This window comes from Aotus nancymaae, unplaced genomic scaffold (genome assembly GCF_030222135.1).
Source record: "Aotus nancymaae isolate 86718 unplaced genomic scaffold, 86718_ANA_hifiasm-v0.15.2.pri h1tg000030l, whole genome shotgun sequence".
NCBI lineage: Eukaryota > Metazoa > Chordata > Mammalia > Primates > Aotidae > Aotus > Aotus nancymaae.
This window is the reverse complement of record NW_026988443.1, coordinates 27,320,044-27,338,469: the sequence shown is the minus strand read 5'-3', so window position 1 is coordinate 27,338,469 and position 18,426 is coordinate 27,320,044. Positions and strand designations below refer to the sequence as shown.

Below are 18,426 nucleotides of genomic sequence, written 5' to 3'. Positions count from 1 at the left end.
CACATTAAGGATAGAGATGAGCCTGATAACAAAAATCTCCAAGGCTAAAACTTACTACTATGTCAGGCATCTATAAACAGCATCAGTTTTAACCCTCTTCTGACCAAGCAATTAATCTAAGCTACAATTTGAAGCTTCTATAAGTAACATAATAAAAGGTAACGCAAACAGAAGTCCTCAAATTTCATTTATCTGTATAATCTAGTTTACAGATGCAGAAAAATAAAGAGAATAAAATAATAAACCCTCTTTCACCTATTATAGAGCTTTTAACAAATCTACTTTCTGCTTTATACGCTCCAGACTTTTTGTTTTTTGAAGAGCTTCACTCTTCTTGCCCAAGCTGGAGTGCACTGGCGCAATCTCAGCTCACTGTACCTCTGCCTCCCGGTTTCAAGCAATTCTCTTGCCTCAGCCTCCTGAGTAGCTCGGATTACAGGTGCGCGCCACCACGCCCAGCTAATTTTTTGTATTTTTAGTAGAAACGAGATTTCACCATGTTAGCCAGGCTGGTCTCGAACTCCTGACCTCAGGTGATCTGCCTGCCTTGGCCTCCCGTAGTGCTGGAATTACAGGCATGAGCCACAGTGTCCAGCCCAGACTATTTTTTTAAGAATTAAAATACCACACATACCAAGAGGTAAACATCATCCTGAATATGGTTTTCATTACTCTCATGTATTCTTTCACACTATTATGGCATACTTATGGCTAAGAAAATAGTATTTCTGTGAGTGTTTTAAATTTTGATATAACTATCACAATTGACATTTAATTATGTACTTTTCCTTGCTCAAAAAATGTTTGCAATTTATCCATATTAACCATACAAAGCTTTACTACATTCATTTCCATTGCTGTGCAATATTCTATTGCATGAATATGTAATTACTGATTTACCCATTTTCCTACTAATAATCCTACTTTTAGGCCAGGCGCAATGGCTCAAGCCTGTAATCCCAACACCTCGGGAGGCTCATGTAGGCAGATCGCTGGAGGTTAGGAGTTCGAGAACAGCCTGGCCAATATGGTGAAACCCTGTCTCTACTAAAAACACAAAAATTAGCTGGGCATGGTGGCACACTCCTGTAATCCCAGCTACTCAGGAGCTAAGACAAGAGAATCACTTGAACCTAAGCAGCAGAGATTGCAACAGCCGAGATCTGACGACTGCACTCCAGCCTGGGCAACAGAACTACACTCCATCTCAAAAAAAAAAAAAAAAACAAGAAAAATCCTACTTTTCTGTGCTCACAAAAAGTGATAAACAATCTGGTATACATCTCCTTGTACACATGTGTCTTTGAGATATATCTCAAGCAGGGAACTTCTAGAACATGGTATGTGTGTGTCTTGACATCTCTAACACTGTCACATTGCTTTCTGGGTTGGTTTTACCAGTCAACTCACACTGGCAGTGTGTGAGAGCTCAGGAAGATGCTTCTCTTCACCTCCAGAAACACTTAGCCTTACCTTTTTTTAAAATTTGATAAGTATAAAATGTTATTTAAATTTGCATTTTTCTGACAGTAAAATTTAACACATTTCCCTTTCCTTCCTTAAACATATATCAAAAGTAATTATATCTTCTATGGTAAAGAAGAACTTTCCATAAAATGAATGGCCTCAACAAATATGAGGACCTTTTCATTGAAAAATATTCTTAGGGCAAATCGTATTGAAATCAGAGGCTCCTCATTCTAGCACTGAGGCTACACAAGCTTTTAAACCACAAACTGGCAAACTCTTTTTGTAAAAGGCTAAATAGTAAACATTTTAGAATTTGCGGACTATAAGACAGTCTCTCTAACTATTATTTGATTCTGCCACTGTAGCACAAGAATGTATAAATAATATGCAAACAAACCACTATGGCTGCATTCCAATAAAACTTCATTTAGAAATATAGAAGCCTGAAATTCATAGTAATTTTCACATGTCACAAAATTCTTCTTTCTTTTTTTGAGATGGGGTCTCACTCAGATGAGGTCTCACCCAGGATGGAGTGCAATGGCACAATCTCAGCTCAGTGTAACCTCTGCCTTCCAGGCTCAAGTAATCTCCCATCTCAGCCTCCCAAGTAGCTGGGACAGTAAGCATGCCACCACACTCAGCTAATTTTTGTATTTTTTGTAGAGATGGGGTTTCGTCATGTTGCCCAGGCTGATCTCAAACTCCTGAGCTCAGGTGATCTGCCCACCTCAGCCTCCCAAAGTGCTGGGATTACAGGTGTGAGCCCCCATGATCGGCCACAAAATTCTCCTTTTGACATTTTTTTAACCAACCATTAAAAAAATGTAAAAACCGGCTGGGCATGGTGGCTCACGCCTGTAATCCCAGCACTTTGGGAGGCCGAGGTAGGCGGATCACCTGAGGTCAGGAGTTCGAGACCAGCATGATCAACATGGAGAAACCCCGTCTCTACCAAAAAAAAAAAAAGAGTAAAAACCATTTCTTATGGGCCATACAGAAAGAGGGGGTAGGCTAGATGCAGTGATGGGATATAGTTTGCCAACCCCTGTTTTAAACCATTATTGATATTCTGTTTTGAACATTCTTGCCCACCTTCCCACCACTATTCTGTGAAATGCCTCTTACTATGCTCAATTGGTAAAGCTCAGAGTATCCTGCCATGTCTTTTTATGCATATTGCAACCACTTAAGTATTGACAGCAAAGTGAAAAGATAAAGCTTTGCCTCAATGAGCCACAAACTCCATCCTGCAGAGTGGCTGAGGAACACCACGGATGCCACTGTTCTTAGAAAGTGCTGACTACAGCTGAAAGAGAAAAAACAAAAGGCTGGATAGAGAACTCACTGTTGGAAGTGGCATAGAGGGTCCGAAGAGAGAACCCGCTGAGTGTTAGCTCCCTCAGCTGGTTCCGCTCACAGTGCAGCTGTTCCAAGCTGCATAAGGAGCTAAGATCCAAGTCAGTCAGTCGGTTGTCCCGCAGATCCACGTGAGTGATGTATTTATTTCCCTCCAGATTTTCAACAACCATGGTTTTCAAATGGTTCATCCTTAATATGCAGAAACAAGAAAATAATCAGAAATGTGAGTCTATTAAATGTGCTTACCAAAATAAAAAATAGGACAGGTATTATCCCTTTCTCTGTTTCCTTTTGTTTTTGAGACGGAGTTTCGCTCTTGTCACCCAGGCTGGAGTGCAGTGGTGCAATTTGGGCTCACTGCAACCTCCATCTCCCAGGTTCAAGTAATTCTCCTGCCTCAGCTTCCCGAGTAGCTGGAATTACAGGCGCCCCCACCACGTCCAGCTAATTTTTTATATTTTTAATAGAGATGGGGTTTCACCATGTTGGGCAGGCTGGTCTTGTCCTGACCTCAGGTGATCTGCCCATCTCGGCCTCCCAAAGTGCTGGGATTACAGGTGTGAGCCACTGCGCCCAGCCCCCTTCTGTTTCCTAAACAATTTAAGAACTTGACTTCTTGCCTAATTTTGCAAGGTACTATATAAATAACTACAATTTATAAACAATTCAAGGTACAGCCAGGTTAGACAATCCAGACTGGCAAATACATATACAAATTAATAAAGAGAAGAAAAAAAGAGGTCATATGGACAAACAGTTAAACACTTATATCCAAATACCTAGTAAGGTTAGATGGGCACTAAGGAAGACAAAAGAAAAGGAAGATGAACACAACCTTTTTGGTTAGGGAGTAGCAAAGCAGTCATAACAGTACCATGTCTAGAGTATAAGGATGGACCATACTTCCTCCTGTTGCTATGCCTGCTCTATCTCTAGTGTTAAGGTTCATATAAAATTAATTAACAGACAAGGAAATAATCTGTATATGTATGGAATAGTTCAAAGGCAAATTATAGAAAATAACCTCTGGGTTATTTTCCATACAAGTCTATGATTTAATTTATACAGGTGTGTTCTCATTTTCTTGTATTTCTATAAATCTCTCTCTTAAGTCTCCGGTGCACTTAAAAAAAATTCTCTCTTACTGTCTTTATAAGGTTGTTTACTGTAAATAACAGAACATTCAGCAGGTGTCTTTTTATCAGCTTCCTTTAGGAAAAGATGACTAGAAAATAAAACTCTCATTTTCCATAATAAACAGTTTTTAAAAATAAAAAATTTAAAAAAAGTTCTTAGTAATGAAACCTTTAACATCTTAATTGTAATACAATGGATATCAAGAAGAAACCCAATGGATATCAAGACTCAACAGAAAAATAGTCGTTTATGGAGAACTTTAAACTATTAATACACATATAAAAACATGTTCAACCTGACTGCTAAATAAATAAATGTTGATACAAATAATGAAATACTTTCTTCAACCTACTAGACTGATGATACAAGAAAAAGAAATGTTAAAATCCAGCACTGACAAACATATGAGAAAATGGGAATTCTCATAAAGTGTTAGAGGGGTTAGGCACAGTGGCTCACACCTGTAACCCCAACACTTTACGAGGCCAAGACAGGAGGATTACTTCAGCCCGGAAATTCAAGACCAGCCTGGGCAACAGAGCGAGACCCCATCTCTACAAAAAAAATTAAAAAATAAAAAATACATATTACTGGGAGGGTAAGTGAAAACAATCTTTGTCAAAGGCAATTTGATAGTCTCTATCCTATGGTACAGCTACCTGATCCTTAATCTCTCTGCTACTGAGTGGTAAGTAAAGTCTTACTCTACCTTTGAAAATACATATTCCTACATTGTTCAAAAAAACCTAATGTTAGGGCTAGGCACGGCGGCTCACACCTGTAATCCCAGCACTTTGGGAGGCTGAGGTGGGTTGACTGCTTGAGTCCAGGCGTGCAAGACTAGCCTGCACAACATGGTGAAACCCCAAATCTACTAAAAATAGAAAAAACTTAGCCAGGCATGGTGGTGCACACCTGAAGTCCCAGCTACTTGGGAGGCTGAAGTGGAAGAATCGCCTGAGAATGGGAGGTCAAGCCTGAAGTGGGCTGAGATCGTGCCACTGCACGCTAGCCTGGGTGACAAGTGAGATCCTGTCTCAAAACAACAACAACGAAAGTTTAAAAACCCTAATGTTTTAAACAAATCTTCATAAAGAGAAGACATAAAGGTCCACCAGAGTCAATCTAAAGGAAGCTATGCTAAAGAATAACCTTACCTTAAATCCACATGCTTGATATGACTCATCCTATTGAGCACCCCTAAGTTCAGGACTTCTAGGCAATTTCCTGCCATAACTACTTTATCTAACATAGTAAGTTTCTCATAAACCTCAGGAATTTGACTAAAGTTGTTGAAGGAAATTCCCAAGGAGGAAAGCTGTTGTAGATTTCCCAATTCTTCAGGTAAAGTATTCAGAAAGTTGCCATCAAGACAGAGGGTTTGAAGACTATGGGAAAAAAACAAAACAAGTCGATTTTATGAAAGGTTTCTCTGGAATGAACAGAATCAGAGTTATGAATTCTGATTTATGTCACTAATTTGTTATTAATCCAAAAGTAGTAAAATGTCCTAACTCTCCATCTATACAGACTTAATAGATGACTTACACATAACTTACACAAATGGTCCCTCCAACATTAATGAGAGTTAAGACCTCTGCTGTTGAAGCTGAGGGATCAGTCACTGCTATAGGCAGGTAGATCTCCTGCTGCTGACTAGAATCCTAATAAGTACATTATTTATTTCACTGCAAGACCCATGGTACTACCTTCATTCCAAACCCCAGGCAAGTTTCTAATTCTGCAAGGGAAAAGAACAATCTAATAAAGTTACTTACTTTAGCAGATTGCCAATCTGACTTGGTAGGTCATGAAATCCATTACAGGAAAGGTTGAGCTCAGTCAGGGTAGAGATCTCACATAACAATATAGGAAACAACCCAAGTTTATTGTGGGACAAGTTCAGGCCCTTCAGTTGAGAAAATCTAAAGAGCAAAGGCAAAAATGTATATTGCATTTCAATAAATCTATTACTGTATCTTTGTGCCAGACATCAATGGCCTCTGATGATCTATTTTAAATGTCTATCATAGAATTTATTCCAAAGATACTTACTGAGCACTCACTACACATCAAACATTGAGTGGGGACAGAGGACACCAAGATAACTAAGCACAGTCCATGTGATCAAGGAAACCAGGTCTAGCATTACAAGAGTTCTATTTTCTCCTTAAAAAGGTAGACAGTCTTGAAGAACTGCTCATGCTGGTACAATTCTTTTATATTACATCATACTTGATATGCTTGAAATCTTTTTCCATTATTAAATTTCTACATGTAATATACAAAAGCCTTGCAGGAATTAATCAACTCATAGGCAAAGCAATAGCTAACAATTATGTAGATCAAACCTCATATATAAGCAACTTTTTTCATACTGAAATTATGTTAGCTCAAATGTTACATGAAATGAATAAACCAGTTAAAGCCTGAAAATGTGAATATGACAGCATTTTACCATTATGTGATCTGATACACAACATAAAATGGTAATTTTTAGTGCTTCTATTTTGTTCATGGAAGTAAAAGTATCTATACTGTCTTACCCAGAGACAGTATTGTTATAAAATGGATCTCTTGAGTTTCTTCTTGATATCCGTTGTATTATAATTAAGATCTTAAAGGTTTCGGCCGGGCGCGGTGGCTCAAGCCTGTAATCCCAGCACTTTGGGAGGCCGAGGCGGGTGGATCACGAGGTCAAGAGATCGAGACCATCCTGGTCAACATGGTGAAACCCCGTCTCTACCAATACAAAAAATTAGCTGGGCACGGTGGTGCGTGCCTGTAATCCCAGCTACTCAGGAGGCTGAGGCAGGAGAATTGCCTGAACCCAGGAGGCGGAGGTTGCGGTGAGCCGAGATCGCGCCATTGCACTCCAGCCTGGGTAACAAGAGCGAAACTCCGTCTCAAAAAAAAAAAAAAAAAAAAAAGGTTTCATTACAAAGAACTTTTTATGAGAGACTCTGGTATTCCACTGGAGAATAGGATATTTTGTTATTATACAAGTGCAAGATGGTAAGGGTAAGATGTTCTCCATGATGATGATCTGTATCACCTGCTTCTATACCTGAATCCCTGGTACCTCACTCTAATGCTTTGCTTACACATTTTCAATGTTTAATTTCCAGATGACCTAACCTTGATTACTGATTATTCCTTTGGTTTGGTACTTTAAATTCAAAATTTATGATCCAGCCCTCAAACTGGACCAATTCTTTTTATAGCAACTCACAAAGAAATGCTGGAAACCAGCTTCCTTAAAATTATAGCTTGTCTGCATTTACATGCCAATGTTACTAAAATAACTATATCATTACTACAGACTTGTACTTGAAAAACTTTCTAAAATAAGTATCAGATGAGATTTTAAAAAAATCACAACATATCTGGACATTACTCTAGAAGTATTAGCTATTAAGGAAGTACGTAAAATATGTCATTTTAATTTATATCATCCTTTTAGTCACCATCTAATTTAAATCATTTCAAATGCTTTAATTTCCAATTTCTCTCTTCTCCTCCAGAAGCCAAGACAATTACTTACAACACATATTTATTCACTACCATCCATTTTTAAGTGGAGGAGTGAGATGGGATGAGTGGAGGGTGGGAATGAGGTATATATTTTAATAAAGGAGATGAAATAACAAGTAGGTCATAGTATCGTAGAGCTAAAATGGTTCCTTTATTAGAAGAAAGAAGCTTCACAGCTTAAGGGTTGGCAGTGGAAGGTACAAGGAAAGACAGAGCTTTGTCTCTCAGAATGAAATTCTTAAAATGAGGCCTATCTCCTTTAAGTTATTAAATTTTATAGTTCTCATTCAAAACTTTCCTATATACTAAATCTCTTGATGTAATTTACTGCTGATCACACAACAATGTCAATGATTTACACAAAAAGATGACCCATATCAACTGGCAGCTCACAGAACATTTACATCAACCTTCTGTTTTATGGGGGGGAAAGAGCAGGTAGGAGAACTGTGTGAATAAAAAATTTTACTTCCTCTTTAAAAGGGAGTGAAAATTTTAGAATACACATACAATAGTAGCACGTGGAAGCCATAAGATACTGATTATAACTTGATTTGAACATGTCAGTCTGGAAACCCATTCTCCACATACTTGTAGAGTGTGTCGAGGCCTCCGGGTCTTTCTAACTGCATGAAGTTGTGTCGCAAGTTGAGGTAGGTGATATCTTGACTGTAGAAGAGATGCTCAGGAACCTCCTCGAGGCTGTAACATGAGAGGTCCACGGTACTGATTCGCTGGGACACCACCTGAATAAGGTCAAAAAGAAGAGCCTTCTGAGCTAGTACTGAATGTCTATCACCCAGCACAGAATGAAATGGCGTTTACACAAAAAGACACTAATTAAAAAGATAGGAAAGAAAAAAAGGTAATAAGATCCAATTATTCATTTATAAAAACCAGTTAATTTTTACTTTTTCTTAAAACCATAAGCTGCTTAAAAAACAAGGGTGTAAGTTATAAAGTGCCTACAGGTACAAGGTAAAAAATGAAAAACACAAATCATTAAAGATGGAAAGTTAACACTTCATGCAAGAAGTAATCTTTTTTTTTCTTTTGAGACAGAGTCATGCTCTGTCAGCCACGCTGGAGTGCATTGGCACAATCCTGGCTTACTGCAACCTCTGTCTCCAGGACTCAAGCAATTCTCCTGCCTCAGCCTCCTGCGTAGCTGGGATTACAGGTGCACACCACCATGCCCAGCTAATTTTTGTGTTTTTTTTGTTTTAGTAAAGATGGGATTTCACCATATTGGCCAGGCTGGCCTCGAACTCCTGACCTCATGATCTAACCACCTTGGTCTCCCAAAGAGCTGTCTGAGCTAGTACTGAATGTCTACATCCTGTCTACATAGGATTATAGGCGTGAGTCACCACGCCCAGCCCCAGCTAGTTTTTGTATTTTTAGTAGACACAGGGTTTCACCATGTTGGTCAGGTTGGTCTTGAATTCCTGACCTCAGGTAATCTGCCCACCTTGGCCTCCCAAATTGCTGGGATTACAGGTGTGAGTCACCACACTCGGCTGCAAGAAATAATCTTAAAATGATTAGAAATAACTGGAAAAAATTTTAAGAGGCAGTGTGATATGAAAATACATGGCCTTTTGGCCGGGTACGGTGGCTCACGCCTATAATCCCAGCACTTTGGGAGGCCGAGGCGGGTGGATCACGAGGTCAAGAGATCGAGACCATCCTGGTCAACATGGTGATACCCCGTCTCTACTAAAAATACAAAAATTAGCTGGGCATGGTGGCGCACACCTCTAGTCCCAGCAACTTGGGAGGCTGAGGCAACAGAATTGCTTGAACCTGGGAGGCAGAGGTTGTGGTAAGCCAAGACTGTGCCACTGCACTCCAGCCTGGGCAACAAAAGCAAAACTCCATCTCAAAAAAAAAAATCTAATCTATCACGAAAAAGTCATTCATGGGTAGGCACAGTGGCTCACGTCTTAATCCCAGCACTTTGGGAGGCCAAGGTAGGCAGACTACCTGAGGTCAGGAGTTCAAGACCAGCCTGACCAATATTGTGAAACCCCATCTCTACTAAAAATACAAAAATTAGCTAGGTGTGGTTGTGCACGCCTGTAATCCCAGCTACTCCAGAGGCTGAGGCAGGAGAACTGCTTGAACCCGGAGACAAAGGTTGCAGTAAGCCAAGACTGCACCACTGCACTCGAAAAAGAAAAAGAAAAATCATTCATGTTTTGACAGCATGTCCTTATACTGTAACAATCTCTTATACAAAATCCGGTAACAACGGCTAAAAGAGGAGAAACTGAAAATCACAATACACTTTATTGCTCTTTAAAGGCTAATGAGCAGAAATTATGCTCCAAGACTAATCCTCAGCATATAGGAATAATGGCTTATGATAGCATTAGAGGTCACTGTCCCATCAATGAATGCAAATTTGAAGTGGTTCACCAAGGCTGTGCTGAACATCTGCAGACCAAGAAGCACTGAGACACAAGTTACAGAATGAACCCATCTATCACTGACTACTATAGTTGAGGGACGGTCATTTAAATCTCATTGTATCTCAATTCCTTCAAGAGTCAAATCTCTCTGTGTCTTAATTCCTTCTAAGGCCCTACCTCACAGAGATAGTACAGATGAAAATGCCCTTAAAAACATTTTTGACAGCATTTTGTACTATGCAAATATAAATAAGTTAAAGACCTGGTAGAATTCCATGATTTTATTCATTATATACTCAGAAAAGGCCTAGAAAGGAAAATAAAAATTGTAACTTGTTATCTTGGGAATAAGTTTAGTTTCTTTCTTTTTTTTTTTTTTTGTTTTTTTGTTTTTTTGAGATGGAGTTTCGCTCTTATCGCCCAGGCTGGAGTGCAATGGCGCAATCTTGGCTTATCGCAACCTCCTAGGTTCAAGTGATTCTCCTGCCTCAGCCTCCCAAGTAGCTGGAATTACAGGCATGCACCACCATGTCCAGCTAATTTTGTATTTTTAGTAGAGACAGGGTTTCTCCATGTTGGTCAGGCTGGTTTCAAAACTTCCAATCTCAGGTGATCCGTCTGCCTTGGCCTCCCAAAGGGGTGGGATTACAGGTGTGAGCCACCTCACCCGGCCATCAGTTTCAAAACACATTTCTCTTGGGGTTCTCTATTCTTATCTGCATCTCAGAACATCCCACCATTTTCACCTTGGATGCTTGCCGTTGCCATCGCTGGTACTCGGCCAAAGTCTCAAAGCTGACATGATAGGTCTGAGCTTGGGCTCCGGCTGAGCTGAAAGCAAGGGAGTACTGCCGTCGCTTCACTTCTTCTATCTGAAGAAGAGGAGGGGAGAAAACCAGAATCACTAAAAAAAAAAATCCGAGTCAAAAAGCAAAAGGCAATCACAAGACTAACAACTGAATTTTTTAAACAGACTTTTTAATTTTTTCTCTCTACCCTCTTGTTCCCCTCCATCTGCCAATGGGTCACAGATGAATACACAATGATCTCAACACATTAGCTGTGCTTTTGCTCTATCCCCAGCAGCTGGGTGGCACCTCTTGTGCTCAGGACTTGTTGGTCAGGAAGCAGGATACCAGTCCATTGTGAACCCCATACTGCACGGATTCTTAGCAAGTTCTCTTGAGTTCCATTCAAATCTCTTTTACTAGGCTTGAGAAAAGAGGCAAAAACTTCCTCCATTCCTATTTGGAGTGGTGGCAGGAATTCATAGCACAAAAATAGCTCCTTAAAGAAATTCTCGGCCTGGCATGGTGGCTCACGCCTGTAATCCCAGCACTTTGGGAGGCTAAGGTAGGCGGAATACAAGGTCAGGAGTTCGAGACCAGCCTGGCCAACATAGTAAAACCCTGTCTCTACTAAAAATGCGAATAATTGGCTGGGCATGGTGGCAGGCTCCTGTAATCCTAGCTACTTGGGCAGCTGAGGCAGGAGAATCACTTGAACCTGGGAGGCAGAGGTTGCAGCAAGCTGAGATTGCATCACTGCACTACAGCCCAGGTGACATTGCAAGACTGTGTCTCCAAAAAAAAAAAGAAATTCTCCCCCGAATTCCAACCACCCAACCTATGTAACTTTGATGAGGAAGCAGCCTTTTTATAGTTATGGAACCACACATCTTTGTCTGGTATCTCAGTTACGTCATAGCTACTGAATCTTGGCAAATCAGACGGAAACTTACATTAGGTTTCTGTGCCAACTAAAGATTGAATCAAGCAGCAGAAACAAAATACTTCAAGAAAAGAGAATCATATTGAAAAGATCCATTAAAATTAAATAATTTTCACAATATTAAATTGTGATAGAACATGACCATTTTTCACTCGTAACAAATCATTGCAACCGAAGGAGTGTGTCAAAATAAAGAACATTACTGAAATAAAGAATAGACACTGATTGTTTTAGCATAATATTTTAAGTATTTTATTTTGGAATGCTTGACACAGAAAAGTACGGAGAATCACTGAGAAAGGTTTGTAAATCTCTCACTATAAGTTAATTTGTCAATTTCTCTGAGTAATTATTTTAATTTTTGTATTACAGATATTGAGATTATATTATTACATATGTACAACTTTGGAATTATTAAATAGTGATGGTGAAATGTTTATTTTATCACTTTGTAGTGAGCCTCTTTATCCCTACTAATGCTTTTTGCATTAAAGTCCTTTTGATCCAGCTACTTGGGAGGCTAAGGCAGGAGAACTGCTTGAACCCGGGAGGTGAAGGTTGCAATAAGCCAAGATCACGCCACTGCACTCCAGCCTGGGTGACAGAGCGAGACTCCATTTCAAAAAAAAAAAAAAAAAAAGTCCTTTTGGAGATAAGTTTTATTGAGGTATAACCTATAAAAAAAAAAACCACTGTTTGTTTTGTTTTGAGATAGGTCACTCTGTCACCCAGACTGGAGTACATGCATAATCATGACTCACTGCAGCCTCAACCTTATAGGTTCAAGCGATCCTCCTGCCTCAGCTTCCTGAGTAGCTACAACTACAAGTGTGTGCCACTGTTCTTGGCTAATTTTTTAAATTTTTTGTAGAGACAGAGTCCCATTTATGTTGCTCAGGCTGGTCTTAAACTCCTAGACTCAAGCAATTCTCCCACCTCAGCCTCCCAAATTGCTGGGATTACAGGTGTGAGCCACTGTGCCATGCCTGGCCCTGATTTTTTTTTAATTCACTGATTCTAAGTGACCAATTTCATGAGTTTTTATAAATTAATAAATACAGTGTACAACCCCATGACCCCAAAACTACCCCTGTGCTCCTTTACAGTCAGTTCCCTCACCACCAACCCTGGCAACCACTGATCTGTTTTCTATCACTGTAATTTTTTGCCTTTTTCAGAATTTCATATAAATTCAATAATTCAATAAATAGACTTTTGTATCTGTTCCTTCACTAGGAATTATACTTTCAAGATTTATCCTTGTTCTTGTATTAGCAGTTTTTTTTTTTTTTTTTTTTTTTTGCTTAGCTCTATTTCATGATATAGCTACATCATATTTGTTTATCAATCCACAAGTCAATGAGTATTTGTTTCTAGTTTTTGGCCATTATGAATAAAGCTGCTATAAACATTCACATACAAGTCTTTGTAAGAACATATGTTCATTTCTTTTGGATAAAAAACTAGAAGTAGAATTGCTGGGTCATTTGAAAAGTATATGTTTAATTTTACAAAAATGAATGAACTGTTTTGCAAAGTAACTTCATTCCTACCATGATGTATAAATGTTCCAGTTGCTCTGCATCACTGCCAAACTTGCTATTCATCAGTCTTTTAATTTTAGCCATTCTAGTGGTATGCAGTAACTTACTGTGATTTGCATTTGCATTTTCCTAATGACTAATGAGGCTGAAGATCTTTTCACGTGTTTATTTGCTACCTGTATATCTGCTTTGGTGATGGGTCTCTTCAAATATTTTGCCCAGTTTTTAACTGGGTTATTTGTCTTTTTGTTACTTAGTTGCAAAAGTTCCTTATATATTCTGAATACAAGTCCTATGCTATTAATACAACCACATCAATTTTCTTTTTGCTTTTTGACAAGTATATATTCTTTCATTATTTTACCTTCAAGCTTCTAAGAGTAAGTTCTAATTATATCTCTTATAAGCAGCAAATGGTATTTAAAATAACATTTGATTATCACAATCATTGTGATTACTGATATATTCAGATTTACTCCTATCGCTATAATTTGTGATAATTTACCATGCTAATTATTTTGCTCCTTTTTCTCAATTCTTTTTGCCTTTAGTTTTACAAAGTTTTCCATATCCTCTTTTTCTCCTCTACTGTTAAATTTTTCTAATAAACTTTAAGATTATTTGATGTTTCTATCTCTTATCCCAAGAGTGTATCACACTTCACTTAACACATTGCCACATTTAAACACCCATGTTTGTCATTTCTAGAAAATTTTCAGCTCTTATTTTTACAGATATTACTTCTCTTTTCTCTTCCTCTCTTCTCTAGAACTCCTATTAGATATATACCAGAGCCTTTCTGAAGGGTTCTCTTATAATTTTTGTCTGTGAAATTCTTCAGTACATCAGTTAATTACATTCAGCTACTAAACAGTGGCTTAAAAAAAAACAGGAGTCAGTCCAGGACTAGCATAGCAGCTCCATATGCCAGCAAGGACCCAGGCTCCATCTTCCTCTAACGCTATATTTGACATCTGCTTGCCAACTCACAGTCATCACATGACTGCTCCACCTCTGACACTGAGGGACTGTGCTCCATAAAGGAAGAGTAAGGTAAAGGGTCAAGTCATCTCTTTCCAACCTTTAAAGGTCAGGCTCTTTAAAAATCTATCCCATTTTAAAGAGCTTTTCCAAAAGTCCTTCCAGGATACTTCTGTCTATATCTCAGTAGCTACAAGAGGGGCTGAAGGATTTAGCTTTTGATCCCAGGCACACTGCTACCCTGAACAAAATTCTATTAGCAAACAGAACAGACAAAATTACTCTTCATCAATTCTCTCTGTCTAATCTAGGGTTTAAACCACGTAAGTTTTAAATTTTAGTAACTGTATTTTTATTTCTAATATTCTATTTGGTTCTTTCATAGGCAGATATTCTTATTTCTGAATTTGTTTTCCATTTTTGTTCTTTCATTCTCTCCTAGAAAATTCTAAACACATTTATTTTCAAGATTTTTCAGGATGTTCATTTATTTCCATTTCAATCTGAAGTGAGTTTATCTTCTGATGGTTGAGTTTGTGGAAATCTTCCCTAGTATTAAATTTCTCTGTGTTTTTTTTTTTTTCTTTTTTCTTTTTTTTTTAATTTTTGTATGTGTATGAGAGGCAGTTTACTTTTCAGGTTCATTGAACAGGAGGTTCATTTTCTCTCTCACCCTATCTACTGCTTCCTCTCCACCAATCCCCAACCTCATCCTCATTCACTCTTTCCCTATCAAGCAGTTCTACTTACTTTCTTCACTTTATCCTTCAGCCCCCAAGACCTCATATTGGCAGTGGTAGGTTCCGGCCCCATGGATCAGACTGGAGTTACAAACATTCATTCATTAAACTAGTAGAGACTTCATTCATTTCCTGGTCATAGGCCATGTAACTGGATTTTCCCACCTCTCTAGGACCACAGCTAGAAATAAGCCTTGTTTCCAGTCAGTGTTTAATGGCAATTTTTGGTTTAGCTTTCTTCCAGAAACAAAAAATACTCATCAGCCTGGCTTTAGGCCATAAACCTAACCCAGGTCCCTCATTATGAGCAGAAAACTATTAGACCTAAATACTTATAAGAGTCAAACTCCTGGGCTGCCACAACCTTTCAGAGCCCAGGAGGCCCACAGACTCAGACCTTCTGATCATTTTATGCTTCTATTCTGTATTTCTAAGCCCAGCTAGGTCTTTTCATATATTTATTTTTTATTTTTATTTTGTTTAAGAGAAAGGGTCTCACTCTGTCACATAAGGCTAGGTAGGATACAGCAGCACGATCACAGCTCACTGCAGCTCGAACTCCTGGGCTCAAGCCATCCTCCCACCTCAGCCTCCCAAGCAGCTGAGACTTCATTCTATTCCCATTAAGCTTTACTCATTTAAACAATTTGCACCATCACAACTAAACTATTCCAATTAAGCTTTACTCATGTATACAGTTTGTACCACCACAACTGGCTATTTTTTCCTTTTTTTGAGACAGAGTCTTGCTCTGTCTCCCAGGCTGGAGTGCAATGGTACGATTTTGGCTCACTGCAACCAGGTTCAAGCTCTCCTCCTGAGATTAAGTGATTCTCCTGCCTCAGCCTCCCAAGTAGCTGGGATTACGGATACCCACCACCATGCCCAGCTAGTTTTTTTTTTAATTTTTAGTATAAATAGGATTTTACCACGTTGGCCAGGCTGCTTTTAACCTCCTGACCTCAAGTGATCTGCCCCCTAGGCCTCCCAAAGTGCTAGGACTATAGGCATGAGCCACCTCACCCAGCCAAAACAGGGTCTTCCTAATGTTGCTCAGACTGTACTCAAACTCCTGGCCTCAAGTGATCCTCCCACCTCAGCCTCCTGAGTAGCTGGGAATACAGGCACAAGCCACCACACCTAGCTTATTTATTATTTCATTTTATTGTTTTTAGAGACAGGGTCTCGCTATGTTGCCCAGGCTGGGGTGCAGTGGCTATTCACAGGTGCGATCCCACTACTGATCAGCATGGGAGTTTTGACCTGCTCCATTTCCAACCTGGGCCGGTTCACCCTTAGGCAACCTGGTGGTCCCCCAATCCCGGGAGGTTACCATATTTATGCCAAACTTAGTATGGACACCCAATTGGCACAGCACACTACAGCCCAGAACTCCTGGGCTCAAGTAATTCTCCCACCTCAGCCTCCCGAGCAGTTAGGACTACAGACACGTGCCACCACACCTGGCTATTTATCTTTTTAATATATATATTCTATCTATATTGCTGTGTATTTGGATCAGACTAGATGCAAAGTATGAATTCATGAGGTAATTTTGTCTGGAAGTCCTCTTAAATTCAGATTGGTTTATGACATTCAAGATTCAAAACAGAATAAAATCATGTATAGCTTCCTATAAATATTAATATATCTGTTTATGGTCATTTGTCATTCTATCTAACAAGTAAACTCCTTTCCTGGGACGGAGAATCCTCTAGGACAGATGGAAGAAATGGCATGGCTCCCTGACTGCTGGATCATATCTTATGACTACCTCAGACTCTGAATTTTAATTTAATTGGGAAAAAGAAAATCCCACAAAGAATCTATTTGGTGATGGATACTGGCAGCTATTCCTGATTTCCAAAGGCAGCTTCTAATGGTAGCATCCACTGTCTACTCTAGCTGTCGTCAGCCACAGAATGTAGTGCCCAGCAGTGGAGGTTGGAATGTCTTGATGTTCCTGCAGCAGGATTTGGGGCATAATTGCCTCTGAACCTCTCAGAGAGTCTCTGATATAATCTTTAATAATGCCCATACTGGCTTCTTTGAAAAGATATGAATAAAAGCTATGAAAAGCCTATGTGATATTTTCCTAACTAAGATGAGAAATGAAAAACAATCCATCTTTGTGAGTCTTACCTTTCCCCCAACCAGAGGCAAAATGTGCATCTTTCCAGTTTGAGAATCCTTCACTGAGGAAACGATAAGGCAGGTACCACAGAGGACAACTAGGCGTTCAGCCCACTTATGCAGCTGGGTCTTTCCCTTGCGTACATTATAGATGCCAGACAGCAGGATTCGATCCAGATGATCCATCTGGCATGGTTTTTCTGAAAAGAAAACAATACTTCAGAATACACCATTAAAGTAGTATAAGAATACAGAAAGGAAAAAAGAAAGTATTATGTGTCAACATTCAACAACCTTACTTATAGGGGTAAGTAACCAAGCAATATAGTTATGACAAAATTAGATCTAATCCTCAAAGATTATGCATCACTGAATTATTATATACAGTGGGAGTATCTGTAAATTTTGGTCTACAAAGCAAAATTTTACTTTGGATGCCATCGTTAAATTAACCCATCTTCCAACAGCAGTAACTCCTATGTACCTAGAGAAAGGCAGTATAGTAGAGTGGCTAAGATCATGAACTCTGGAGTCAGATATACTTGAATTTGAATGCTGGTTCTGTCACTTTGTTTCCTTGAACTATTTATTCCCATTAAGCTTTACTCATTTATATAGTTTGAATCTTAACACAACCTACCTTCTGGAGATTCTTATAAAATTAAAATAATTAATATAAAATACTAAGCATAGTTTTCGATACAAAAGGAACACGAAATAAATGACAACCACTACTGTAATTAGTCTATTCTAGAAGGAAGAAATTAGTAACTATAAGAGTACTCTAATTTTGTACATAATCCCTCCATCTCTCTGCCACTAATATGGAAAAACTCATATGTGGTACTTCAATCAACTATTCCAATCATGGTGATGGAAATTCTGCTTCCCATCAGAGGCCTTCATATGACTGAGATACAATGAACAAATCACCACATTAAAACAGGAAAGAGGTGAAGTTCTTGGTAAAAGCACCATTAAAATCAGTGTGCACCTGTAGTCCAGGTACTCAAGAGGCTGAGGCTGGAAGACTGTTTGAGTCCAGGAGTTCAAGGCCAGCCTGGGCATCATAGAAAGACCCTGTTTCTTAAAAAAAAAAAAAAAAAAAAAAAAAAAAAGACAACTATACACAGAAATGAGCAGGAGCAGCAGTATGAGGTGGTGCAAATAGTAACCCAGAAGTTGGAAAGGCTGGGTTGTACTCCTGATATTATCACATAATTGATTATACAAGCTTAGGTAAACTTTGCCTATTTAACCATGTGTTTCCCAAATATAATATGAGGAAATGAGCTAGATTACTTCAAAGCCTTAAAACCGCATTATTCAATAAAATTGTGTATGTTGATACACTATATGGGATAATCATTCCTCCTTCTA

The 18,426-nt window shown here is 38.9% G+C and overlaps 1 protein-coding gene across 4 annotated transcripts in view; it reads right to left on the bottom strand.

The window, feature by feature from the left end:
- The window catches only part of PHLPP2 (PH domain and leucine rich repeat protein phosphatase 2), a 75,885-nt gene that overhangs the window by 28,013 nt on the left and 29,446 nt on the right, over positions 1-18,426 (bottom strand). For all 4 annotated transcript variants that reach the window (XM_012437479.3, XM_064383266.1, XM_012437478.3 and 1 more), the window contains 6 exons: positions 17,056-17,246; positions 10,664-10,789; positions 8,095-8,249; positions 5,748-5,894; positions 5,127-5,357; positions 2,819-3,021 (listed from right to left, as the gene is read on the bottom strand). In XM_012437479.3, the coding sequence (XP_012292902.2) occupies positions 2,819-3,021; positions 5,127-5,357; positions 5,748-5,894; positions 8,095-8,249; positions 10,664-10,789; positions 17,056-17,246 (1,053 nt within the window). The remainder of the gene's footprint in view (positions 1-2,818; positions 3,022-5,126; positions 5,358-5,747; positions 5,895-8,094; positions 8,250-10,663; positions 10,790-17,055; positions 17,247-18,426) is intronic.